At 52.1% G+C, this 27,160-nt stretch overlaps 1 protein-coding gene across 3 annotated transcripts in view; it reads left to right on the top strand.

Annotated features, from left to right (window-relative positions):
- Nucleotides 1–27,160, top strand: part of LOC116455708 (opioid-binding protein/cell adhesion molecule homolog) — a 294,183-nt gene that overhangs the window by 161,723 nt on the left and 105,300 nt on the right. For 2 of the 3 annotated variants that reach the window (XM_032133915.1, XM_032133914.1), the window contains exon 2: nucleotides 26,240–26,324. In XM_032133915.1, the coding sequence (XP_031989806.1) occupies nucleotides 26,240–26,324 (85 nt within the window). Of the gene's footprint in view, nucleotides 1–25,361; nucleotides 26,325–27,160 lie in introns of those variants that run through there. The other variant, XM_032133916.1, reaches the window with a different exon arrangement.

Below are 27,160 nucleotides of genomic sequence, written 5' to 3'. Positions count from 1 at the left end.
GGCAGCTTTCAAGTGATGTGTGAAAGTGACTCTAATAAGATGTTCTGGGAAAGCCTGCGGGCAGCCCCGCCTCTCCACCAAACTTCTCCAGGCCTTCTTTGAAAGGAGCAGCAGCAACCTTGATCTTCCTCTCCTCCTCCTCCTCCTCCCCCACCAGCTGAGGCAGTTGCTGCAAACTCCTCTGGCGCGGGGAGCCGGGGATGGAGGCGCCGGGCGAGCGGGAGGGCCGGGAGCCGGGCTCAGTGGATAATTGCCTGTGTCTGACTGCCGGGGAAGAGAAGCGAGGAGGAGACGGCGCGGAGGGGTGGGAGTTTTCTTTGGAGAAGCAGCTGCAGCTCTGGGCTGGTGCTTGGCTAATCAGTGCAGTGTGGAACAGACTGACAATGAGACCTGGATCTTCCTCTCAAAGCCTTGTGGGCATCCTCCAAAGGGGATGTGCTCACAGCACCCTTTGGATGGAAAAGGAACCCCGGTACACCATCACCACCAGCTTGTCCCATTCAGGCTCTGGCGATCATTGACGGATTTTGGTTTCCCTGGGGTCTCCCTGCTGTCCATGCTGCAGTGTGCCAGTTAAACAGAGGTAACTACTGCTGTACCCCACCTTTGTCCATGGCTCAGCACTGAGTGTGTGTGGTTCTCCCCTTACATATCCACAGTGCTGCCTGCCACGTGTTCTCCATCTTCACCAACACCAGGATGAAGGGTTGGGATTGTTTAAGGTGCTTCTTGCTGGGCCACCCCCGTGTGTTACAGGAGAAAGCCAAAAAAAGCCCCCAAATGAAAAGCAGCTTCTGGGCAATGAAGTGTGCCAGACAACCCTGGGATGTAAATCTGGGTGTGTAAAGCTTCCCGGGTAAACGGTGTTTTCAGGGATTTTTTAATTGTTTTTGCAAATATTGAAGGAATTAAGTATTGATTAACTCATTAACGCTGTGCGCTGCTATCCCACCTTTCATCCCCGAAGCTCCAATCCCATTACAGATGTTAACGAAGCGTGAACACAGGGGGAATGTGTGTGGCGAAGGAGTAAACTGAGGCATGGGTCCAAGCTCAGCTAAGCCAGGCTCACAGAGCTCTTCCTTCTCCTCCAGGCCCCCAGCTGCCCGGAGCAGAGCAGGACTGTTGATAAAACACCAAGAGAACAGAAATGGGAGTTAAAAGCGACCCCTTGCCTCACCTCCCTCCATCCCCAGAGGGATCCCTGAGCCCCTGGGGGGTGTGAACTTGTGGAAAGGACTTCTAAGTAGTTCTGTCAAGTGGGAGGGGAAAAAAAGAGATCAATAACTACAATTAAAAGGCACAAGAAGGTAAGAGAGGAGCCCAGTTCCTGCACAGGGCAGTGGTGTGAAGGTGCAATCTAGGAGCCCAGAGCAATCTCTTAGTCCGGGGCAAGGAGCCTTGACACAAACTCTGACAGTGACAAAATGCCTTTCCCTCCCTTTTTTTTTTTCTTTTTTTTTTTTTTTTTTAACTTACAAGGATTCCAGGGCTGTTGGGAGGCTTAATTAGTTAGTTAAGATGTTTTCCACTGTTATTGTGCCTCCCCTCAAAGGCTTCTGACAGTAAATTCTCATCAAGTGGAAGATCTAATAAGTGCCAATTATTGAAGTTTGCTAATTGCCAGCTAATAATAATGCTGATTAATAATGCTTTTAACACCACTGTTGATTTCAAATGTGGGTACATGTGCTGCAGCACCATTGATTTAAATTGTCATTTCTTCTGCTTTGTGGCTAATTGGGGTAAAAATCAGGTCGGTGGAATTTTTTCGTCCAAAGAGCACATTGTTCTAACCCTGGAAAAACTGGTGAAGTTTTTAAGGAAGAGATTTAAAAATAAAGGAATAAGCTCGGGAGGATAACACATCGCGGAGAAGCGGTTCGTTCATTTCCTTGACAAGTGTAATTTAATTTTAATTATTTATGATTCTTCATAGCCCTCTAGAAAATGTTCTGTAGGATATTTTGTAAAACTAATGAAGTCTTAGTAATAGGAAACCTAACTCGAGCCCTGTGCGGAGCCGCGGGAAGATGCAGCTTGTCTCTCTCCTTCTGATTAATCCGTACTAGAGCAGGAATGTTTTGCATGATTATACTTTAGGAATCCCACCCAGGCGTGGATGCTGCTGCTCCAGTTGTGTGGGAAGTGCATCCCAAAGCTTTATTCTGGTTTTGCTGTAAAACTTTTTCCTATTGGAGCTGTAGTGATGGGACACTCGTGAGAGGGGAGCCTTGCCCTCATTAGAGCATCCCACGTCATGCCATGGGATTTGTGATCCCACTGGATCGATTATAAACTGGATTTCCCTCTCGATTATTCCTATTTTGATTTCTGCCCCTAAATGCCCCAGGGGGGTGAGGAATCATGGAGCAAGGAGGGGGGAGGCGCCTTGCTTTGAAATTCCCCAAAGGAAAGTAATGTGTCTTCTTGCCGCGGCATCGCTCAGGGTCCAGGACGGGCAGGGATGCCGGCATTGGCGGCCCTGCGGGTGGATCCGGGTCCGGGATGGGCAGGGATGCCGGCATTGGCGGCCCTGCGGGTGGATCAGGGTCCGGGATGGGCAGGGATGCCGGCATTGGCGGCCCCTGCGGGTGGATCCGGGTCCGGGATGGGCAGGGATGCCGGCATTGGCGGCCCCTGCGGGTGGATCCGGGTCCGGGATGGGCAGGGATGCCGGCATTGGCGGCCCTGCGGGTGGATCCGGGTCCGGGATGGGCAGGGATGCCGGCATTCCCGGCCCCTGCGGGTGGATCAGGGTCCGGGATGGGCAGGGATGCCGGCATTGGCCGCCCTGCGGGTGGATCCGGGTCCGGGATGGGCAGGGATGCCGGCATTGGCGGCCCCTGCGCGTGGATCAGGGTCCGGGATGGGCAGGGATGCCGGCATTCCCGGCCCCTGCGGGTGGATCAGGGTCCGGGATGGGCAGGGATGCCGGCATTCCCGGCCCCTGCGGGTGGATCAGGGTCCGGGATGGGCAGGGATGCCGGCATTCCCGGCCCCTGCGGATAGATCCACCGGGCGGGCTTGCCCACAGCAGCACGGGGCCTTGAGCGGAAACCTAAATTTAAATGTTAAAAAGCTTTTGTTCATTACTGGTGGCATTTCCTCCCCCTCCACATTTGTCACTTGGAGCGGAGCTGTGACTCTTTTAATATCAAACAAATAATAAGCTCCCTCTAAAGTGATTTTTCTGACAAGGAGCTCAATATATTAAACTTTATCTATATTTTAATAGCCAATTTCACACCAAACTGCCTTCTTAATAATGTATTTACCACCTGGGGATATTATTCCAACCCATCTGGAAAGAATTGGAAATTAACTGTCCCTAAACTGAGTCTGTGTGTGCTTTAGATGCAGTGGAGATAACAGCGGTGTCATTCCTAGGGGAAGTGGGGGAGGAAGCTCATCGTGCACCGAGCAAAATGTCAGCAGCAAAGACAATAGCTGGCGGAGAAACGAGTGCTCTCTTTCCTGCACGCGAGAGCCCAGCCCACCTCTGGAATATTCAGCCTCTCCCAGGAAGAGTTGAGAGCACCTCAAGGGCCTCTTCTGTGCTGTAAGAGTGGAGGGTTTTGGTTTCCAAGGATGCAGCATGGATGCAGGGCTCTGGGGAAGGGCAGCATCGTGCCCAAGCTGCCGCTGGTCACCTGCCACTGTGGTGTCAGTGGGCACTCAAAGGAGGGGGAAAGTTGTATTTTCTAAGGTGGTGCTTCTCTTGGCAATTTCTCTGGTCAGGCAGTGTATTTAACTCGCCCCGTTTTGGCGTGGTTCTCTCTGGATCGCTCTGATCCCATGTGAATCAACACTGAAGCCTGGGCAGATTGCAGCCTCCCCCTCTCCGTGTGTAGGTGTGTGTTTGGAAAATATCCCGTTGTTTAGTCTAAGTTGTATTTATAATGATTGTTACTATTCGTTTCCTTCCCACTGTTTAACGGGTTGGACAATTCAGCTCCCCCCAGCACTGGGTTCTGTGCGAAAAGAACATGGGGTGATCCAAACACCATCCAAGCAGGCCTTGGACAGGGTGGGGCAGCCATAGCTTCTCTGGGCACCCTGTGCCAGGGGCTCCTCACCCTCACAGGGAGGAATTCCTTCCCAATATCTCATCTATCCCTGCTCTCTGCCAGTTTGATCCATTCCCCTCGTCCTGGCACTGCAGTTCTTGATAGAGACCCTCTTCAGCTTCCTTGGCTTCCTTCAGCACCTCCCCTTCTGATACTGGGAGGAATTTTGACTATTTCTTACCAAACTAAAGCCTATCAAGGTCTGTCTAGGTGATGTTACTCACTGCTGGCTGCACAGAGTATCCCTTGCAGTGAGGGGACTATCAGGGATGGCATTGCTGGGACATCCAGTCCAAGCCAGAACTGAGTTTTCCTTTTTGCCCTCAGCAAAAATTCCTTCCTGAGCTTCCCGGGTGTGTTTGCTGGGAAAGACCTGGCTGTGAGGTCAGGGCTGTTGGGTTTTATGCCACACCCGGTCTTGCATGGTGATGACTGATAAAAGGCTCACAGAGCACAGATATTGCTGCCAGCATTCCCACGGATGCACAGACCTCCCTCACACCACTCTCCTCAGGAGAAAAATCCTGAAGAATTCCATTGTTTTAAAGTTTTGCCTGCATGTGACTGTGTTTGGAGGTTTGTTTTTATTATTCATAAATTTCTAGGAGACATCACCCGCACCAAAGCAGATTAATCCTTGCAGTGTTTCCTTTTGTTTTTAAAATAATTAAGGGCAGCTGCTACTTAAAGTCAGCTAAAACATCCCAGTTTTAGATAAAAGTGCCTGGTGTTTGTTGTTGTAATGAAGTAGTTTGACACGGAGATGAAAGTCTCTGCTGTTTGTGTTGTAAAAACTGGTTTTGACGCCATTTTTGAACAATGTCAAACTGTTTCCTTACATTTTGAACAAGACACGCTTTGATCTAGGGGAAAAAAACCAACAACCCCGAGATGTTTCAATCAGAATGGAAAAGCAGCAGCCCTTAATGATTTTAAAATAGGATCAAATGTTTCAATCATTATGTTATGTCACATAATGACACCCTCGTAGCTGTGCTGTGTGATGCTCAGCGTTGCATTTAGCATTGGGAAATGTTGTAGAAATAATTCAAAATAATCTAAAATGCTGAAATGAAATAGTGAAATTGCAAAGTGGCTCCTTAGAGCGTCAAAGGAAAATGCTGGTTTCCGGCCATTTCGGAGTTGCTGAGCTCATCGGAAGAAAGTGTGCGGCTGCTTTTGGGTTTTTTCATTCTGAATCCGAACGAAAACAAAGCGTGGAGGAGTTGAAAGCGCCTTGTGAAATGGAAATTCTGCAAATCGACCCATTTTAGCTGTGATCCCCTACTGCTGTGGCACGAGGGGAAGCACTGGGGAGGAGGAGGAGGAGTGAGATTCTCCAGTCTGCGGCAGTGCCCAGCCCTGTGGATCGGGGCTGGATTGGTTTTGGAAGGGGGTGGGAAGCAGAGAGGTGTTTGCGCATCCCTGTGCCAAACCAGGCGAGTCTGGGCCCCTTTGCATTTTGCTGCTTTTGCATTTCCCAGGGAGGTGCCAGCAGTGAGGGATGAAGGCAACAGGGTGCAGGTTCCTTTCTGCGTGGCCCAAAAGGCTTGATCCCGTGGTACCTGGGTCTTTGGATGTTGGGAGCAGGGGGTGACAGCCATCTCTGTGTCCCCCAAACCATCAGCCGAGCGCGGTGGCTGTGGTGACAGCCGGGTCAAGGAGGAGAGGGGCACAAAGGCTGCTGAGATGCTGCCAGGGGAGGATATGACCGCTGACAGTTACCTGGGGACCCAGAGATACCAGAATCCCTAACTTAATCAGACAGATAACGGGAGCAGCTAGACATGAGGCAGGAGCAGGAACCGCCGAACAATAGGAACCAGCCCCCCCGGGCCCTCGTGCTGCGACTGAGATAATAAACTATATAAAAATCTGTCACTGTGCGATAAGTGATGAATTAGAATCAATTATATGTTTAAAATAATAGACCTCCCCGTGGTGTTACTCTCCAGAACAGTGATGGCTCCTGCCTGGGCTTGGCAGTGCTGGTGGCGCTTGCTGGCACTGTCACCATCGGGGCTGGGACACCTCGGGCAGGCGGCTTTGCGGTGTCGGGGAGCTCGGTGTGGTGGCAGCCAAAATCAAAAGTGACAGCTGAGATTTTGGCGTTGAATTTTGCATCTCCTCCTGGTCCCAGCAGAGCCACGTGTGGCGTGTGGATGCAGCCAGCGGATGCCATGCCTGGCGCAGACATCTCCAGCGTGCTCCTCATTATTTGTGGTTTTTAGAGATTTACCGTTTTTCCTGCATTATCCACCGCTCCATGCGCGTGTCCGCAGTGCCGCTCCCTGCCTGGAGCAGCGATTTCTGAGCAGCTGAGTGCTGTTGTGCTACACAACACCGCTTGAGTGTGGTTTTCCTCTCCCTCAGATGCCAGGAGGAGAGACAAAGGTGTGAAAATGATTAACCCCGTGAATCACCCATCAAGTGATGCATGTGTTCATGAGGCGAGGGGTGGAGGATCCCGGCAGGATTGTCCTGTTAACGCAGGGTGGATGGGATGGTTGGCAGAAGTTCCCGACAAAGCTCTTGCAGGATGGTCGGATGAGTGTGTTGTCCAGCCCAGTACTGAATCTGGGTTGACAGCAGAGCCATTGTCCAGAGAAGCTGTGACTGCCTCATCCCTCTGGAAGTGCCCAAGGCCGGGTTGGACGGGGCTTGGAGCAACCTGGGACAGTGGAAGGTGTCCCTGCCCATGGCAGGGCGTGGGATGAGATGAGCTTTAAGGTCCCTTCCACCCAAACCTTTCTGTAATTCTGTGATATTTGGTCTTCTGACCGTGCTGCTTCCAAAGGGGCTCAGGAAGAGGACTGGGGCTGGGAGGAACATCCCACCTGGAGGCGGTGGGCGTGTCTGTGAGCTGCTCTGCTTGGGAGCTGGACTAGATGACCTTTAAATATCCTCTCCAGCTTCAGGCTGGACTTGATGATCTTGGAGATCTTTTCCAACCTTAATGGTTCTGTGACTCTAAACCATAATTCTGTGATCATTTTGGTGAGGATCAGAGCTGAGTCCTTGCATTTCCTGCAGGAATTGCAGTGCTGTGACATGTCACAGATGTGCTGCAAAGGATTTTAAGACACTGGGTCCTTCCTTACTTGGCACATTTCCAAACCCAGCCTTTCCAAACAAACTCAGAACCCTGCTCAGGTGTTCTCAAGAGTTTGGAAAGTTCTCCATTGCTCTAATTAATCTGAGGTTTTTTCCACTGAGGGCAAAGGCTTTTTGCTGCCTTCCTCCAGCCACATCCCATTCCGTCTGCAAGCTGGGGAGTTTTCCCAGCTCCCTGCACTAACAGGAGGGAAAATATCCTTTGTCCAGCAGAAGTTGGATTGGAAACCTGCACCTGGGCTGGTTTGCTTTATTATTTTGTTAAACAGCACAACTTGCAGCCATAAAGCCCTGGAAGGCTGTGCTAAGCAGGGGCGCTGGGACCAGCGCTAATGGATTGAAGCGAGCGGCTCACCAGCCACAGGGGTGCCCTGGGATTTCCCTTTTGAATCTTATTTACATTCGGACTAACTATAGCTCCCAAGCTTGGCTATAAATAATTTCTGGGAAAGAGTTGTCTAATTAAACGTACAGCAGCAAAGAAAGTACTTTTAACCACAACACTGGTGTCCTAATGAACGTAATCACTGGATGGGGACAGCTTAGGAAACAGAACTTGACATCTCCCTGCGGAGGCAGAGAGATGGAGGGGGAAACCTACTTGGGGAGAATTCCCAATCAATATTTAATTGCGTAGCACGTAATCTGCCCTAGTATTTTTTAAAATAAAATTAAAGGCCCACAGAAACTGGAGAACATTTAGAGCAGATTTGAGGAGGGGGAGCCTTTCCATTTTTTACAGCTGTCTGGGGAGGGACCAGCATCTAACTTCCCCCACAGGCATGCAAATTGTTCTGTGCTTGGCAAAATGGCCTGGATTCAGGCTTTGACCAGGGATTTACAGCCTTGCCTCATCTATCACAGTCTTTCGCCCTTCCTGGGGCCTCAGTTTTGTTGTCTGTAAATGAGGAATACAGAAATTCCCCCAAACCTCACAGGTGTCCAGCTGTAGTTTGCATCTGGAATACATTTTGAGAATAACAAGTCATCAAATTATCTGTAATAATGAGTATCCATAAAATTCACAAGGGTGTGGAGTGACAGGACAAGGGGGAATGGCTTTAAGGTGACAGAGGACAGGATTAGATGAGAGATTGTGAAGAAAACCTTTACAGTGAGGGTGGGGAGGCTCTGGCACAGGTTGCCCAGAGAAGCTGTGGCTGCCCCATCCCTGGAAGTGTCCAAGGCCAGGTTGGACGGGGCTTGGAGCAACCTGGGACAGTGGGAGGTGTCCCTGCCCATGGCAGGGGGTGGGACTGGATGGGCTTTAAGATCCCTTCGAGCCCAAACCATTCTGGGAGTCTGTCCCAGCCCTGTGCCACGGTGCTGTGGAGGTAAAACACAGCAAGAGCTGGTGGGTGAGTGACGGGCTGAGCTCTGCGCCTTGGGCAGATGGAGAGGTAAATCCAGGTCAAACCTGAGTCAGCAGAGCGGCTCCTGGGCAGGGCCTGATGCTCAGCTGGGAGATTTTGGCTCAGTGTGGGAGCAGGCAAAGGTGGAAATGCCTGAGGAGAGGCTGCTCGCTGGCAGGAGGGATCTGTGTTTAGCAAGATGTGTCCCCACCTCCGTGGAATGTCATACCAGGTGCTGGTGAGCCACCAGGAAAAATCCAGTGTTAATGGTTGGACTTGACTGTCTTAGAGGCTTTTCCAACATAAATGATTCTGGGGACTACGATTCAATGAAATAAAGCAGGGCAGCTCTGGCTTGCACCCTGCAGAGTTTGGGCTTTCTCACAAGACTGGGACACAAAATTAGGGGGCCACCAGCAGAAATTCACACATCTCCAGCTGGAGCAGAGGTGCTGATTGGTGCTGCTGGACCCGCAGCCCCCTCCAGCATGGAGGAGGATTTGGGAATAACAGCCTGGAACGCCTATCCCGCTGGTTTGTGTGGTGGTGGTGGCCCTGGCAGGGATGTGCTGCAGCGGGATGCTGCTGTTCTCTGCCTGTTGCCGCTCAGACAGCACCGCCAGCCCTCGCCGAGCGCTCTCTCCATCCCCCGGGAAGTCACTCCGGCTTCGCTGCGATTAATCTCATCGGCCACTGGATGTCAATGTTGCCTCATCCAATTACAAGAGGGAAAGTCGTGGATCTTCAGAAAGCGGGAGAAAATGCTGCTGTCAGAATATCGCAGGTCGGATGTTGTTTTCTTCCGTGAAGTTGGTTATTAAACACTGTGCAGCCACGTACGAAGGTGCCGGGGAGGGATCAGTCACTGCTCTTGTTTGGCTCAGCCAGGGCGAGATTTGATCCCATCTGCATAAAGACTAAACCTTGGTTTGGGATGAAAAGCCTCAGCAGAATGAAAAGCTGGGTACCAAAATGTATCCCCTTCGTTGAGGCACAGCTGAGGTGGTGGTGATTGGCACTGCACCCTTGCGCGGTGTTCAGCAGGACAGGGATGTGTTCCTTGGAGCTGGGTGCCAGGGAGCTTCGGGGATGTGTATCCAGAAAATCCAGTTCTGGAAAGGGAGGATTCTCAGGAAGCAGATCTGGATTTAAACACTGCAGCTTGGCCTCCTCCCCGTTATCTATCTTCCAGCCAGTCGTGGGGAAGCAGCTGTATCCTGCCAAGATTCATGATCAAGAATGCCTCTCTCCCACCTCCTTCCTCCTTTCCACAAATATTTTAAAGCCAAGCCCTGGGCTGGGAAACAGGTGTCTGTCTGCACATCCAGATGGGACATCTGTGGTGAGAGCGAGATTCCTTGGGAAGTGCGAGCCCTGAGTCGGGATGCAGGTCTGTAGGTGTGGCTTGGTGGGGTGAGATGCATCCCAGTCCTCTCCTGTGGTGTGAAACCACTCAATATGGACCTTCCACAAAGAAAACCTGGAGATGCAGAAGCTCTGGGTGTGTCCTTTGCTTGGATAGAACATCCCTGGCAGTGGGGTCTGTGGGATTGTGAGGGCTTCCTGCCCTCCCTCACACCTCTGCAGCAATTAAAGTCAGGACATTGCTCCCCAGAGCTGCCAGCCTGCTGCCTTTCCTTTCCCAGCTGCAAAATAGAAGGAAAATGGATTCGTGTTTTCCATCCCTTTGGAATTATCGCCCCCCCCCCTTTCACGTTGAGTTCATTTGAGCATGTTAATATCTCAAGTTTAATGATAAGTCTAACGGAATTCATTTATAAGATAAATAAGATGTTATTAGTACATTAGTAGCAAAAAATGTGCAAGGACACTGCTAATCTAAGGTGAAAATGCCTTCCTGCGTGAAATTTAATTAGCAGATTGTGTTCTATTAGTGACTTTTATGGGGATTTCACGAAAATGAATACAAATATGATCCAGGCAGCCTCTCCTGTGAAATGAGAGCCTCTCTAACCTACCCTCCCTCTCCCCACCAGGAAAACACGGATGTGTGTCCTATTCTTTTTCCAAAGGGAACTTTGAGGAGGCAGAAAGGCAGCCTGTGGCCACCTTGCAGCATGGGGACGTGGTTGAAGGCTGTCACAGAAGCTGAGTGTGCTCACAGCAAGTGAAACAGACTGGGGGAGTCAGAAATATCCCAGCTTTTCCCTTTGCCTGAGCCAGCAGCTGGCCAGAGCTGCTTTTCCATGAAAAAAGCAGCAATGGTTATGGAGATCTCCTCGTGCTCGGAATTTTCTCCCTAGCCAGATGTCCTGCAGCAGGCAGCAGTGGTGGCAGAGGATGCCAGGTCCTGCCCAGGGTCCGTGCTGAGCGCGGTGTCACAGCGCCGTGTGCTGGCACCCTGCGCATCCCGCGGGCCTGCTGGCGTGGGGGAGCTGCAGGGAATGGAGCCCATCCAAGAACATCATACATATTTTAAAGGCTTATGGTCCCCCAGCAAGCCCGAGGGGGTTGTGCAGCTGTCACTGCCAGGCTGGGCTGGAGTCACACGCTGCGGAGATGTGCTGGTGTCCCTTTTCTTGCGGCTCATCTTGCAAAGCCAGCACAGCAGGGAGTCCGTGAAGGAGCCGTGGAGGTGACACTGCTGCATCTTCCTCGGTTTTGTGCTGAGCACCAGCACTTGGGGTGTTTTTGGAGCTGGAAAACATTCCCATGCTGTGGTTTCAGGAGCTTATAGATGATTTGGAAAGGAAAAGCGTCTTGGCATCAGCAAGAAGGAAAGAAATAAATGAAGCCTTTTCTATTCTTGGTCTTTCCTGGGAAGATTGTCTTCCATACCCTGCTTTGGGAATAGTTGTCACTGTGGTATAACCTCCCCCACTCAATCTAGAACCTCCTGCTCCCAGTCCCTGTGGGTGACTAAGGGAGATGGAATCTCAGGATGGTTTAGGTTGGAAGGGACCTTGAAGTTGATGAGGTGGTGCTGGGTCATAGGATGGATCTCAAAGGTCTTTTCCAACCTAGTTAATTCTGTGATTCTGTAAAAACCATCCCATTCCACCCCCTGCCATGGGCAGGGACACCTTCCCATGGTGCTCCAAGCCCCATCCAACCTGGCCTTGGATGCTTCCAGGGATGGGGCAGTCACAGCTGTCCCTCAGTGATGCTGTGCTGGCTCCTTGCTCCTGGCACCAAAACCCAGGTTGAGGTTCTGCCTCATCCAAGATTGTGGCAAAACTGCCACTGGTTCTGGAGTGGCCAGGAGGGCTGGACAAAGTGACATGGGCTGTCCATGTGATGTTTGTTTGAAAGGACTTGGGAAGGTCTTGTAGCTCCAGAGGAGCAGAGAGAGCCTTTGTGCCCTGAGGAGCAGCCCAGGAGGGTCACCTGCCCTTAGCAGACCTGTCCCACCCCTTGTGTTCATGCAGAATGGATCTGGTGACTCTGCCAGGATTCTGAGGCTGGGGAAGAGGCCATGAGTTACTGTAGGAGGCATCTGGTGGTGGTTCCAAAGCTCCTTCCCTGCCATCTGCAAGTGCAGGATCCTCCTCTTGCCGATCCCTTTGCTGAGCAGCGAAGCAAATGCACAGGGAATCATTATTCATGCAGATGATCCTCACAATTCAATAGAGGTAATTAGGAGAATGATGGAGGAAATTAGCACTTTCTGCGGGTTTATTAATATTAATAAAATGATTCTATGGTTAAAAATAATAATAATAATATTCATAAAATAAATACATAACTGCAGAAGAGCTCTGCCCAGCTCCTAAACACCAGGCTGCTCCAGGCAGGAATCAACAAGCAGCTGGAATCAGTCTGCTGGATTTTTGCCCCCTCTAAAGATGGAATCATGGAAGTCAGAATCAATTGAGGCACATTTGGAGTCATTTCTTGTTTCTCACATTTATCTTCCACATTAGGGAGAGGAGCTGAAGCTCAGCAAATCCTTAAGGCTTTGGGAAGTTGAGGGACTTGTCTTTAGTGTGCCAATAGTCTCGAAAATAGGACATTTTCTGGGAACTACTGATGGGACAAGGGTGAGGGCTTCAACCTGACAAAGGGCAGGGTTAGATGGGATATTGGGAAGGAATTCTTCCCTCGGAGGGTGGGGAGGCCCTGGCACAGGGTGCCCAGAGCAGCTGTGGCTGCCCCTGGATCCCTGGAAGTGTCCAAGGCCAGGCTGGACAGGGCTTGGAGCAGCCTGGGATAGTGGGAGGTGTCCCTGTCCATGGCAGGAGATGGAACTGGGTGAACTTTAAGGTCCCTCCCAACCCAAACCATTCTGTGATGATTCTGCAATTGAGGCATATTTGGGATCATTTCTTGTTTCCCACTTTTATCTTCCACATTAGGGAGAAGAGCTGAAGCTCAGAAAATCTTTAAGGCTTTGGAAAATTGAGTGGCTTGTCTTTAATGTGCCAATGGTCTTGATGTTAGGATGTTTTCTGAGAGCTGCCTCTGATTGCTGTTGTCCTCTTGCTTCTTCACCTGCTGTGCAGTGGTCCTAGGAGGAAAAGCATTCCCGCATCTCCCCTTGCCGTGGATTTGGTGTAACGTGGCTGTGGATACCCATTTCTGGGTTGCTCCCTCTGTTGTGTTTCCCATTCCCATTCCTGTTGATCCCAGCAGAGGACCACGGATCCCTGCCCGCCATGTGCTGTGTACCCTCGGGAATGGTTTTCAGCTCCCTGTGCCGCTGGCGTGCCGGATGTGCCGCAGGATTTGGAGGAGGTTATTTGCAGAGGGTGAGGACATTATCAAATTAAAGACAGCACAGAATGCTATTAATGAAAATACATGACAAATGTATTTAAACATGTAAAAATTTAATTAGAATTTTTATTATTAGAGTCTTGCTACGAGTGCTTTCTGAAGCCCTCTTCTTTCTGTGGAGATCAAGGCTGCTTCATTTTCTTGCATGCTAAGAGGAGGATTTGGGGTAAGGAAGGGAATAATTGTACCAGATGTCTTCTGAAGAAGGCAACAGCACTTTTCCTTTGGATGCTGAGTGCGGGGTGAGGCCTGGCTGGACCCATGGGAATGCCTGCCTAGACTTGATTCTTTTAGAAAGGCATTAATAGGATTTTGCAGGACCAAAACACTTCACAGGCCAGGAGGGGCGTCTGGGGAGGTTCAGTGTCAGACTGAGGATGGTGCTGAGCTCTGAGGGTGGCAGCAGGCTGCTGGGAAGGGCAGCAAAGATCCCAGATGGGCTGATGGACTTGTGGCTCCTCCATCCATGGGAGACGTGCAAGCCCAACAAACTTACAGGGGGAGCAAAGAGAAGGAGCTCAGAGCTCCATGGAGCTCCCAGGCTGTGTGGTCCCTGCCCTTTCCTCCTCGGAACACCTCCCATCTCCCTGTTCAGGGCACTGGGGAGCAGCTCTGCTTGTTTTCACTCTGCAGGGAGCTGGGAATACGCCAGGAACAGCTCTTCTGGCTGACCTGATTGCGCCGGCACTCCCGAGCTAGAGATGCCAGTCTGGTGGGTGGTGCCAATTCCCAGAGCCTTCTCCTGCTGTCTTTATTAAATGGGAAAAGATCAGAGCAGTTGAACCCTTTGCTTTAATGAGAGATTGCATTATATTAAACGGTAATTGCAAAAAAATCAGTTTCTATAATTAAAAGGAGACCTCACACCCAGGCATGGGGGCTTTCTGCAGCTCCAAAGATCTCCATCTTCAGTATCTTACTGCTGCGGATCCTCATGTTCTCCCAAGTTTCTGGGTTGCTTATGGTCAGCAAGAGCCAGGATGGGGACTGGGATGGGATTCCCTGTCCCATCCACTCAGGAGCCATGCCCAGTGCTGTATATCCTGCACTCCAATGGCAGAGCTGGTGAGGGGAGGCAATTATTTCCATTCCAGAGGAATTTGCAGAGCTGGCAGTTTTAAGGAGGGGGGAAAGCAACCCTATCTCCCAACTTGTAAATTAAGCAGATCTGGTTGGGAACTGTCACCGCAGGAGAAGAAATATGAAACCTCTGGGGTCATGTATACAGAGTAATTTTTCTGACTGTAACTCTACTTAAAAGTAAGGATATGATGGAAATGCTTAGAGCATTTTAAATGGACCCAGCAGAGATCTGCTTCAGCTCCAGTGAAGTCTGTGCAGACTTCATTGGGTGGTGGCTTACTCTAAACTAGCTAACACCAGAGTTTAGTGCGTGACTGAGAAATAAATTGGTTCCTTCTCCTTATTAGCTGAAAATACTCTCAGATGAAGGAGAAGGAACAGTCTTACTTTAATATTTTGGTGGGATTTAAGGTATGAGAGCAAGGAGGTCGGTAATGTTGAGGTGAGACTTGCTCCCCACCTCCTCTCAGGATTCCCCACACAGGACTCAGGATGGATCAGGTCTCCAAGTGATGGAAACCCCCCAGGGGTGCAGCTGACCTTGAAAACCATCAAGGATGTCTGTGTGTTTGTCAGGCCCACTGGCCATGTGAGGGAATACACGACAAAGCTCGTTTTAAGGAGTTAAATGAAGACCCCTCCACAAAAGCTCAAAATGTGAGCCAACATGAACCTCCCTTGGGAGTCACTGAAGGCACTTCCAGTCCCAATTCTGCTCCCAAGGTTTTCCCTCTCGCTCTACAGTGGCTGAGCAAAGCCAGCCTGGTGAAACCACTCAGAGAAGCCCTTTGAAAGCAGCTGTGACCCCGAAGCTGTCCATGGGTGGCGTGTTGGATTCCGGGACATGCTGCCATCCAGGGAGTTCATGTAGGGGGAAGAGCAGGAGAGATGCATCATGACCTCTCCCTGGCATGCAAGCCTGGGGAATGGCAGGGTTTTCCTCCCAGTTCTGAATTTGAATTCCCACTTCCAAAGACCTAACTTGGCTCTGCTCTGCTCCATCCCATCAGTGAGACATTTGAAGGCTGGTGCTTGTTGGTTTCTGGCAGGTGGAAAAATGAGTGTGCCAAGGCAGAGGCAGGAGGACCCCAGAGGATAATGAGCAGAGAGTGAGCTCCTCCATGCACCCTTTGTGAAGTTTATGGAGCCGTTTGGGACACAAGAGTGTCCCAAAGTGTTTTCCTGCAAGGCACAAGCAACGGGAGAAGGAAGGGTTGGGAGGTCACCTCAGAGCAACGAGCTCCCTCTCTGTCAGGGTGCTCCCACCTGCCTTGGCTGTTATGGCTGAACCAGACCCACCGTCCCAGGCAGCAAATGCCACTCCCTTGGGCTTGATTGGAAGGATGCAGACAGGGCAGGGTGTGCTCCATCACGAAGTGGCTCAGTGGAGAGCCAGGCTGGCCAGGAGGCCTCGGGACAGCCTCCTCCTGCACTGGGGTCAGGCATCCCCTTCCAGGGAAGGTTTTTAAGCTCCCAGATTGCAGTAGGGAGATACAGGGAATCTGCTGCTCTTCTGCTTACTTAGGAGCATAAGGAATGCTCCAGATTATCACCCCATAAGGAATGAATAAAGCTGGGTTTGCTGGCTGATTGAAGATGGGGCAGCTGTGAGTGCATTCCTGCAGGTATCCATGAAATGTAGCCTCTAGATGCTCAGGACTGAGGTGTGACAGGAGGAAATCTGGATGGAGAGGACAGTGACAGCCACCCCAGCTTTTCCTTCTCCTCCCCATCTCCCTTCCTGCCTCCCCTGGATTTCCGTGGTGTGAGATTTTTCACCCCGTGCATTGGAAACAATATCTTGGAGCAGATTTGGAGCCATTTGTTTTCCCTTTAATTGGCTAGTGGGGAGAAAATAACGAAGGGAAGTCATGCAGGGGAAGTTCTCATCGGTGCCATTTTTGGCAACAGAGTCACAACATCCTAAATTTATTTATTTAATTGCATTATTAAAAGTATAAATAAAAATAAATCCAGGAGAGCAGCCGGATCTATGCTTTGCATCTCTAAAATAGAACCATAAATGCCACAGAGCACTGGGGGAATGATTTATTAGCCTGTTATCGTGAGTGACTGGGACGCTTTCGATGGAGTCCTTGCTAATTTCTAACAGCTGCATTAAATCACAGATGCTATCAGCTATTATAAAATAATCACCCAGCGCTCTGCGAACCAGCACGAGCCCAGGGTCAGTGCTGGAGCCCTGGATTTGTTTCACATCTCAGCCCCTCTGTTTCCCGCGAGGGTGGGAAATAAATAGGGCTTGTAGCGGCCTCATTTTATCATCCAGGAGTTGACAATAAATAAAAACCTCTATAAAACTTTTTTCTAAAAGGAGTTTTGACTGGAATTTGCAATGAGAGGAAACCTGATTTTGTGCTGTGTGATGTCAGGACTCCTGGGTCCTGTTTCTAGCTCAGAAAGGGAGCTGAGTTTGCTGATTTATGGGGCAGCTGGAGGATGTCAGGGGTTTGGCTGCAGACAGGGCTGGAAGGAAGGGAGCAGGTCCTGTAGCAGTAAGAAACGTCTGTCTCGTCTCCTCCGCCTTCGCTCCTCGCTGCTCTTTCAGACAAGTCACTTAAATTTCCCTGCAGCTCGACTGCCTTCCTCTCGTTTGACAAATAACGTGTGTGTTTATGTGCCTGGGCTCCGGAGGGGGTTAATACTTGGCCTGGAAATCTCTTTAGAAGTGCCAATTTGTAGCAACAGAGAAACAACAATGAATAGAAGAGCCTGCGAGGACCAGAAGAAGTGAGCGAGCGGCTGCTTATCAGGATGGTGGCTCACAGAGCCAGCTGCAATAGCAGGGGTAGTTGTAAAGGGTGAAGGAGATGGGAAGGAAAAAAAAAAAGCACCCACAAATAAATAAAAATAAAAGAGTTAGGAAGAAAATGCCGCCCATCTGCAACACTCATATTTTTCTAGGCAGTTTTGCTTTATGTTAGAACAGCTGCTTAACATGACAAACGCCAGCTTTAATAACGAGGAGCAGGAGGAGATGCAGGGACGGAGCTCTCCGGCTCATCCTGCTCGCTCATGCTCTTCCCTGGGGGTGAACAGCCCAGGGCAGGGTCACCCTGGTGTCCTGCACCACCTTGTCCAGCCTGGCAAGGTCAGTTTGGACCCGGTGCCTGCTGTTTTGGGGACAGTGGTGGTTTTGAAGCGCTGTGTCCTTGTTTGAATTGGTGGGGTTAAAGGGGTTTTCTGGAAGAAGGAGCCTCAGGGCTGTTTGTTGGTGGAGCAGCAGCTCCTGGTGCCAACCTAGGCTGCTCCAAGCCATGTGTCCATGGGGAGCAATGCTTTGGAGGGACCCTGGGCTTCCAGGATAGCTGTGGGCAGGTCTCTTATTTCCCCAGAGGTGTTGGGGTTCCTTTGTCTTTTCCTACCTTGTCATTTTCTCTGCAAAATGGGATGGTGGCTTTGCAGCTTGCAGGTTGTTTCCTTCCTGCGGTATCGGAGATTGTCGGGTTGTCAGCAGCGTGGAGATAGCGGGGATTGCTGACAACAAGCAGAACTCAGTCAGAGCTGAGCACAGAAACCTTGCTCAGCCTTTGAAACCGCAGCCAAACCCTCCCCCAAGGTTACTCTTCCTCATAAAACATGCTTAGTTTTGTTTGCTGCAAACCTAGATTTTAATCCCAGCATCCAGGCAGAGCCGGGCTTTGAAGAGAATTGGGTTGGAGTCAGAAGTGAATGGCTGAGACCAGGCTGACTGAAACAGATGAATTAAAACTGACCTAGGACAATGGAGATGTTCCCATCCACACCCCAGCTGTGCCACTTGCATATTTATCTCATTGTGCCCGGTACCACTGGGAATAAATCAGCAGTGAGATATGCAGGGAGCAGCTCTGAGAGCAGGGACCTGCACCAGCATTTACCCACAGCTCCCATCAAACTCCCAGGGAAGTTTTCCAAAGCCTGCAGAGCCTTTCCTCACCTAATGGTTTTCTCCCCCTCGCTTCAGCCCTTAGAAAAAGGAATTTCAAAGGTGAAAAAACATCACCTGCACTGGCCACAGAGGGGAAGACTGAAAATACTGAGAATTTTTATTTCTCCTGGGACCTGCAGCACAAGCAGCCCGGGTAGTTCAGACAGGCTGAGAACAAGTGTTCAGACCTTTACCTGCTTAACAGAACTGCCAAACCTGCTCGGCAGCGCCTGGAGACGAGGAGAGAGTGGAGGGGTGAGGAGTGGGAACAGGGCAATTTCCTTCCCAGTTCTGCAGAGATCCCAAACAGCTTCCTTCTGCTCCCTGCCCTCCTGTCTCTGCCCCTTCCAACAGCAGCACAGGCAGGATCTGAGAGCTCCCACATGTTGCCCCAGCAGTGAGATATTCTGGAGGCTGGTTTGTGTTGGTTGATTTGGGAGAGTGGGTGAGTGTGTAGCTGTGAAAATCCCAGAACGGTTTGGGGTGGAAGGGACCTTAAATACAGTCCCACCCCCTGCCATGGGCAGGGACACCTCCCACTGTCCCAGGTTGCTCCAAGCCCTTTCCAACCTGGTCTGGAACACTTCCAGGGATGGGGCAGCCACAGCTTCTTTAGGCAGCACTAAAAACGAGTGTGTCAAGGCAGAGGCAGGGCAGGGCTGCCCGGGGTGGTGGTGAGGGCCATGGGGACATTTGGGATCATCCTGCCCAAGCTGAGAGGACCATGTTGGAGAAGATGAGGGTGGACAGAGGAACACAAGTGCAGCACTTCAGCCCTCATGCTGCAGGGCACAAGCCATTGCTTGCCAGGAAACACAAGTCTTCAAGGCTCCATTTATCTCTATGGAATCAGTCAGGCATGTTTTTCTCTTCTCTCCCTCTTTATCTTGAAATCTTGTCTGTTTGGCTGCTCTGCTGATATCAAAGGTTCGGTTTGGGCGAGCAAACCCTGCTGCCCTGAGTCTGAGTGGGGCTCCAGGGTGTGCAATCCCTCGCCTGTGCATCACACGGGGCTGGATTTGCTGGAGGAACACCTGGTCGTGCTGCTCCCGACCACAGGAATTGGTGGTGCCAGCCCAGCCAGCTCCATGAGCAGAGGCTGTGGTGCCATCCAGGTGTGAAAAAGAGCAGCACACACCGAGGAGGATGGGGAGACAGGATTTTCCTTTCTCTCACCTGTGCTGGGGATGCCGTTTGGAGCCTCCCAGGACAGCCCAGAGCGTGGTGTTTCCCTCTTCCAGCACGGAATGTAGGTGGCACAGCTGCTCTCTGATCATTCCTGCATCTCTGTATTTTGTAAATAAGCCCCGAGGCTACGCGATGGCTTCGTGTTTAGAAACAGCAAAAGCAGGGCAATGTGATATCTATTTATTTGTTCTTTTATTAGTTCAGCGTAGAGCTCACAAAACACTTTGCGAGCATCTATGAAATGAGCCTTGTAATGCTCCCAGGAGAGGGAAGAAACATTCCTGCTCCAGTTGGTGGGTGGGGGAAGCTGAGGGCTCCAACACCATCCCTGCGTGTCCGTGGCCAGGGTGAGACCGTGGTGGATGCAGGAGTGGATCCCAGGTCCTGTTTTCCATTTCCACTCTGTAATGGCTGGGAAGACTCAAATGCACATTGCATGCTCAGCATCTGTGGTCCACATCCCCTTTTCTGGTGTTTCTCCTACTCCTGGACTAATATGGGAATGGGATTGTGCTTCCAAACCTTGTCCCAGGGAGAGGTCATTAGGTACTAATGATGGAAAAACCCGTTAAACCCAGGCTGCCCAGAGCAGCTGTGGCTGCCCCATCCCTGGAAGTGGCCAAGGCCAGGTTGGACGGGGCTTGGAGCAACTTGGGCTAGTGGGAGTTGTCCCTGCCCAGGGCAGGGGGTGGCACTGGGTGTTCTTTAAGGTCCCTTATGGAGATGGGGCACCCACATCTTCTCTGGAAAAGGCCAATGCCTCTCACCCTCACTGAGAGGAATTTTATCCTAAAATCCAGTTTAAACCTGTCCTCTGTCAGGTTGAAGCCATTCCTCCTTGTCCTGTCACTCTCTGCTTCCCAGGGCTGTGGGAAATTTGGGACAGGGCTCCTGGAAGCATCTCTTTGGCAGAGGCTGTGCACTGCAGTGGGGTTTTTGTTGTGCTGTTTGGTTTGGTTTTGTTTTTTTCCAAGACAATGTCCTTGGTGAAGCAGCCTGAACTTTGGCTGTTTTGATATGGAAATGTTTTGGCAATGAAGCAAAATGTCACATGTCTGTAATGGCCCCCCCATCCCCTCCCTCCAGAGTTGGGTTTTCAGGGAAAAGGACCGCACAGGAGTTGAAAATTTGCCCGAATGCACTAAATACCATCAGAAATGGCAGCAAAAAAAATCTTGGCATCCCAGAGAAAATCTTAACATTTTGCTTTCCTGAGAAAAAAAATTAAAAAACCCCAAACCATACTGGATGGCTGTCAGAAATGCTGCAGGAAAATTAAATCCGTGTTTTTCAAGCCTTTAGGGTGATGTTGTGATGGTTCTGCTGCCCCTGGGTGTCCCAGCCCCTCCGAGCTTTGCTTGAGCAGCGTGGGGGGTTCTCAGAGCTGGTGCTTTTTATTCCTTTAATATTTGATGTAAGGAGGAGGCTGCTTTAGCTGCTCCAGGTGGGTGTCTGAGGAGCTGCCTCCGTTTTGGATTTCACTTGTCAGGTTTACACATGCTTTAAATGCGCCATATGCCGGGGTTCAGCCGGGGATTGCAGCTGAGTATTAAGTGCAGAGCAATCCCATTAAAATCCCCAGGGATCCCCATGCTCTGGGTCCTGCTGCACCACGTCCTGCCTCGCCACACTGTCATCCTGCCTCCAGGCTGGGTTTGGGTGGTCTTGGGGGGATTTCATGGGAGAGGGAAGGATTTGTGTGTGCATTTAGGGCACGAGGATGGTGTTGGAAGGGCTACCTGAGCACTGACTGCTAAACCAGCCCTGAGCTGGGTGTGAGGAGCTTGAGCCTCCAGTCTGGATTTTCTGCCCAGGCGAGCTCAAGCACCACAATTAATGTGAAGAACGAGTGACATTTTTTTCCACAATTACCTCAGCAAGTTTTTGGTTTGTTTTTTTTTTTTTTTTCTTTTGCTAAATTCACGCGATAAAAAGCATTAAATGTAACAGCACGGAAAATAAAAGTTCAGTTTGCAGAGAGAGCCTGATTTAGTGTGAAGATAAAACAAGATAAAACAACTGGAAAAATTAAGTGGCATAAATAAATTCTGTTGGGAGGGGGCTGAGGTGACAGAGGGGGAGGTGTGTGTGTGTGCTAGTGGTCAGTGCAGTTGTGAATCCCATTCCTAAGGCTTCCCACCTGGGAAAGGGGTGATGCTCTGCTGTACCCCACTCCCACAAACTGGCGGATGCTCAGCTTTATCCCAGGACTGTGAGATATGATTCTCCCTGCATGGGCGTGGGGGTGTGTTCCTCCTGTCTGTGCTCGTGCCGTCTCTTTTGGGTGAAGAAATGAGAATATTCGGCAGCAAACGGGAAAAGCACGAAGTGGGGCGGCGGGGTGTGGGGGAAGAGGTGTCGGGATGGATTGCCAAATATGCCAGGGAAAAATTAGCAGCTGCAAGTGTGCAAGAGAAAGGTGGAGAAGAGGGGCAGGGACAGATGGAGAGAAGGAGGGAGAGAAAGAGGAGGTGGGAGGAAAGGGAGGAGGGGATAATAGTGTGGAAAGAAATTAGTTAAAAATCTTATAGCTCCGAGCCCAGACACCATCTGGATGGTGCAGGATACCGAGACACAGCTCCACACTCACCACGGAGGTGTCACATATGTCTTGGCCAGGTAGGGTGGCCAAGAGGCTCACGATTAGAAATTTCCCATGCCCCAGGAGAGAGATGCCTTAAAAGAACCTGGTTTTTGGAAAAAAGTGCCGGCAGCTGTCTGCCAGCACCAGAGAGGAGCTGTTGTCGTTGAAAAAGCTTTCCAGAGGGAGATCTGGAGAACTTCCACTTCCACCAGTGCTGGAGGGTGAATCCCTGGAAGCAAAGATTACTCTTTGATTAAACAAGCCCAGGGCCTCCAAGACTGCTCTTCCCTTCAGCTCTGCAGTGTTTTCCTTTCCTGGGTGCAGCATTAACCCCTCCTGTTGTGAACAAGGCTGAACGGCTGAGAGACAGCAAAGTTCATCTCAGGGAAAGGCAAAACATAGAAAAAAAATGCTCTTTCCCATGGTCTTTGCCTTAAGATTTAGTTTTCTTTGCCTGCTGAGGACTGTGACAAGGACATGGTTTGTTGTGCCCACTGTGGGAGAAGCTGCTGCCCTGGGGTGAAGCACATCTCGCTGGTGCAGCTGTGTCCATGTTTCCTAGCATTCCTCTACCCAGGCAGGTTTAGAAGGTGTCAGAAATGGTCCTTGGATCTCTTTTGGAAGAGGCAATGTCCCAAAGGAGGAGGTGGCACTTGCTGGCCAAGTGTGCAGCGTCCCGGTGGTATTGCAGCCACCCCATCCCTCCCTGCACTGATCCCAAGGGAGCTGGGCTCACTCGCTGCTGCACAGTGAGCATTTCAGTGTGCCCTGAGCTGTGTGGAGGAAGGGGAAATACTCTGGGAGCAGCAATGAGGCTGGGGAAGGAAACCCGGAGTGTCCATCCGTCAGTCCCAGTGGCTGCAGGCTGCTTCCCAGTACGGTGCTGGAGCAGCGCTGTGCCTGAGCTGCCTCACGGCCCCCAGGCTCTGGTCTCTCACTAATTACTTCCAGGCCTGTACTCCTGACATTTGCAAGCTCCTGATTAGAGCAACGAGGTAGAAGTCTCAGAGGGAGAGGGAGGCCAAACTGCACCACTAATAAAAGCCGAGATTGACAATCGGCTGGGAGGCGAGAGCCGGGGAGGCGCAGGGACTCGTCCTTGCTGGCTCAGTTTCTCTCTGAGCCTCTGGGATGATGAGAGAAGGTCAGGGCTTGTTAACGTCACCGTGAGGAGCAGGATCCGCCACTGCCATATGCCTGGTGCCCCCAGGGCCTGTGCCAGCCCTGAGTCCCCCTCAGCGAGGGGCTATTTTTAGACATGGACCTGAACTGAAGCCACCCTGTACAACCTCAGGTCTGCAACTGTCTCGGTGCAAAAGTGCCTCTGCCTTTGTGTCTGCTGACTTTGTGTTTCATGCAAATTTTTCAGCCTCCTGGATTTCAAGTTCTTTTTCCCCTCGCCCTTTTCTCTCCCATGTCCCGTCTTGCTCCCTTCATTTGACGGCAGCGCAGTCACTGGGGAGGTACCGTTAACCCCAGCAGGGGGACTGGGATATATTTGTAATGGGGTGGCCCAGAATACCAAGCCGGGAGAGGCTGCTCTGGCTGCCTGCAGCACTGTTGGGTGCCCAAAGTGGCCTCTGCGGTGAGCGTGGTTGAGCCGTATCTCCTGCAGTCTCCTGCAGAGCCATTCCAGGCTGTTGGGTCCCTACCCAGTTGCATAAATATGGATCACATTAATTTTCCAGCCCTTTCTCTCCCCTCCCTGATGCCCCATGTCCTCTTACCTGTCTGTAGCAGCTAGTTTAGTTCTCTGTCTGTCCATTTATTCCCTTCCTTTGCATCCGCTCGTGGCTCCATGGCTCTCCAGCCTCCTCAGTCTCTTTGTGAGGCAGACAGGCTTTTTTCCCCTATAAATCTTCCCTCTCCTGGATTGCTCTGGCTCTGGCAGGCTTTGTGCTACACGCACTCTATGTCTACAGCTTCTATCCCAAGGGGTAAACACCATTTTACCCAGCAGATCTTATGGTCCTTGCAGCATCCATGTCCCCTGGAGCTGATCCTGCTGCTGGATGAGGCTCAGCAGCGCCTGTGGCCTCACTGCTGGGGGCTGCCGTGGGTTTGTGCCGGCCGCTGCTGCTCCCTCCCTTCCAGCAGACACAGTTCCTCCGTGCCAGAGTGGAGCAGCTCAGGAAGGAGATAGAGTGTCCTTCCTCTCCCATCCTCGACCCCCGCCCCAAAGAATCCCTGTCATGGAAGCAGCCAACCTGCACGTTCGGGGTTAGGCCAACATTTCAGCAGCTGAAGAGGTTTCTGAGAGAAAACTCAGCTCTGCTTTTCTCCGTGCTTCCCTGGGCTCCCAGGCTGTCCTATTTATCCAAGCTGCAGCGAGCATCCCTCTGGTGCTGGAGCCAGGAGCCAACACACATCTCTGCAGTAACAGCCCATGGCCAGTGGGTGTTTAGGGTCACTGAGTCCCACTACCACGTACAAAGGACCTGTTCTGCTGAAAATTGGGCTTGGGATCACTGAAAACCCCTTGCAAAACCTCTCCATCAGTTCTAACAGCTGTGTTTGGATCCCAGGATGAGGCTGGGGTCCTGAACTAGCTAAAACTCCCTTGTTGGTGGTTATTTCCCTTCTCCAGCCCCCAGAAGGGGCAGGTTCCCTGGGATATATCAGTAGAGGAGGCAGACGCCCTTTGAAGGAAGGCACCCAGCCAAGGTCCAGCCTGGCTTGGGCATGAGGAACTGTGTGAGGAACACTGGCAGTGTGGGGTTGGTTTTCTTCTGTGGGCACACACGGATGCATCTGGATGGTCACCAAGGTCTTGGTGCCCTCAGCTGCTCTTTGAGGAGATAAATGGTGGTCTGTGTGTGTCTCCAGAGGTGGAAATTTGTTGAAATTTATTGTTGATGCTCTGTTGTGAGTGGTGGGGTGGAAAGCCCTCGGGCTTCCTAATTCAAGGATCTCAGTGTCAGGGAGCAGGGACAGCACAGGGAGAAGCTTTGGAGCTCCCTTACACCATCCCGTGGGGCAAGGACGGGAGGACAGGACCCTGTTTCTCATAGGGCGAGAAAAGTGGAGCATGTCCCCCACAGGGACATACATCAACAGGTGGATGCAGGGAGAGATGCTGGCATGTGGGGAGTCATCTGGCGAGCACAGGGGTGCGTGGTGCGAGAAGAGCCCCCTCTGCAGCGGCGCTGAAGCGGTTCAGGAGTTGAGGGGTCCCTCGGCCGGCGGCAGCCCCGGTCCCTGTGCGGGAGCGCGGCGCGGCGGGGGTTAATGTGCGTGTTCTCCTGCGCATCCCGCCCCGCTGCCGCCCGCCCGCCCGTGTGCGGGGCTCGGGCCGTGCGGGAGCCGAGGCGCCGGGCAGCGCTGGAGCCGCTGCCATGACAACCCCGGGGATGCTGCCGGCCGGGGCCGGGGTGCTGCCGCCGCCCCCCCGCGCCCTCCCCGCCCCGCGGCGCGCCTGAGCTGCAGCCGGAGCAGCGCCGGCCCCGCGGGAGCTCCGGGACCCTCTGGGCACAGCCGAGGAGCATCGGGGACATCGCCTGCAGCTCCGCGGGGAAGTTTCGATCTTGCGACAGAACCGGGATTTTTGGGAGCTTTATTGTTTTTTTTTTTTAATATATTTTTTCTATTTTTTTTTAAATTCTCCTTTCCCTCTATGATTTAAAAAAAAGCGCAAGAGCCAGAAAACAGCCCAGCCCCGGCCCGCTGTGCCCCCCGGTGCCGATGCCGCCCTCCCCTTCCTTTCACAGACACTCACGTTTCCTCCGTGGGTTATAAACTTTTGATGCCAGATCTCCGCAGCGCCTGCCCAGCTGCAGCTGAAAGTAGCGTCTCCAGCAGCCACACATCTGTGACCTTCATCTCGGGCTCCGCACCTTCTCTCCTCCTCTTCCTCCTCCTCCCCCCGGCCCTCCCGTCCTCCTCCCTCGCCCGAGGACAGCGGGACTCCCTCCGATGCCGCTCGGCAGGCTCAGCGCTCGCAGCCAGCCTTGCCGGGGGCTCTCCTGATCTCCGTGGAGCTCCGCAGCGCTCGCCCCGGTGGTTTTGCTCCCCCCCATCCCTCCTCTCCACCCACCCCTTCCCCCTTTTCGCCTTGTCGGGTGTGTTTTTTGCCTGTTGGAAAAGTCCCCGCTGCCCAGGATGGGGGTCGGTGGGTGCTTGGCCCTGCCCTGGAGGTGCCTGGTCGTCCTCTGTCTCAGGCTGCTCTTCCTTGTGCCCGCAGGAGTGCCCGTGCGCAGCGGAGATGCCACCTTCCCCAAAGCCATGGACAACGTGACAGTGCGGCAAGGGGAGAGCGCCACGCTCAGGTAGGAGCAGCTGCACTGGGGCCTTGGGGGGCTGGGGGGGTCCTGCTTGCGGCTTTTGGGGGATGCTCTGTGGCCGGCGGGGCTGCCGGAGGGTCCTAGGACCAACTGGAGACTTTGCACGTGTCCCAGGGGCTTGTCGCCATCGTGGCAGGGGACAGTCCGGATGGCAGCTCGTCCCCGTCGTGGTGGGGTCACCCCGTTGGAGCGGTTTTGGAGGGACGGACGTGCCGGTGCTTTTCGGGCTGGAGCGCGGGGCTGGCAACCTCCTGGGGGGGCTGCGGGCGCCAGACAAGGAGCCAGCACAGGGGTTTAGGTGGCAGACAGTGAGTTAGTGCTGCCTGACACTCCCAAAGTTGTGCCTGCGTGGGAGGGGAGGGGGGTCCGTGCTCCTGGCACCGGTGCCAGCCTGCACTGCCAGCGGCTTTCCAGGGCTGCGATGCCTCCGAGGTTTCAGTGTTTGCCTCGATCGCTTTATAGTCTCCGCACGAATCCGTTAATATCAAATCAATCTTTTACTCCAGGGGTGCATCTTATGAATTCTGATGGATGCTTTCCCTCACATTGTTTGCTGTAGGAGAAACACAGGCGGCTGATATGCAGATGGGTCACTCCTGTGCTTCACAACACAGCCGAGCACCCCTTTTATTCCCTGAACGAGTTACAGGTGTACGCGGTGCATTGCCCAGGTAGCGCAGCAGCTCTCCACCGGCGTCGCAGCAGCGGGGCCAGATGAGCAGGGAGCAGCCCAGCCTTTTTTTGGAGGGCAGTGGGGAGGCAGTCCGTGCCTGGGGCTTTGGGTCGTGCTGTGCGTGCTTCAGGCAGCCCCGGGAGGACCT

This window comes from Corvus moneduloides, chromosome 25 (genome assembly GCF_009650955.1).
Source record: "Corvus moneduloides isolate bCorMon1 chromosome 25, bCorMon1.pri, whole genome shotgun sequence".
NCBI lineage: Eukaryota > Metazoa > Chordata > Aves > Passeriformes > Corvidae > Corvus > Corvus moneduloides.
The sequence above is the reverse complement of the archived record's forward strand: the minus strand, read 5'-3'. Positions and strand labels throughout refer to the sequence as shown.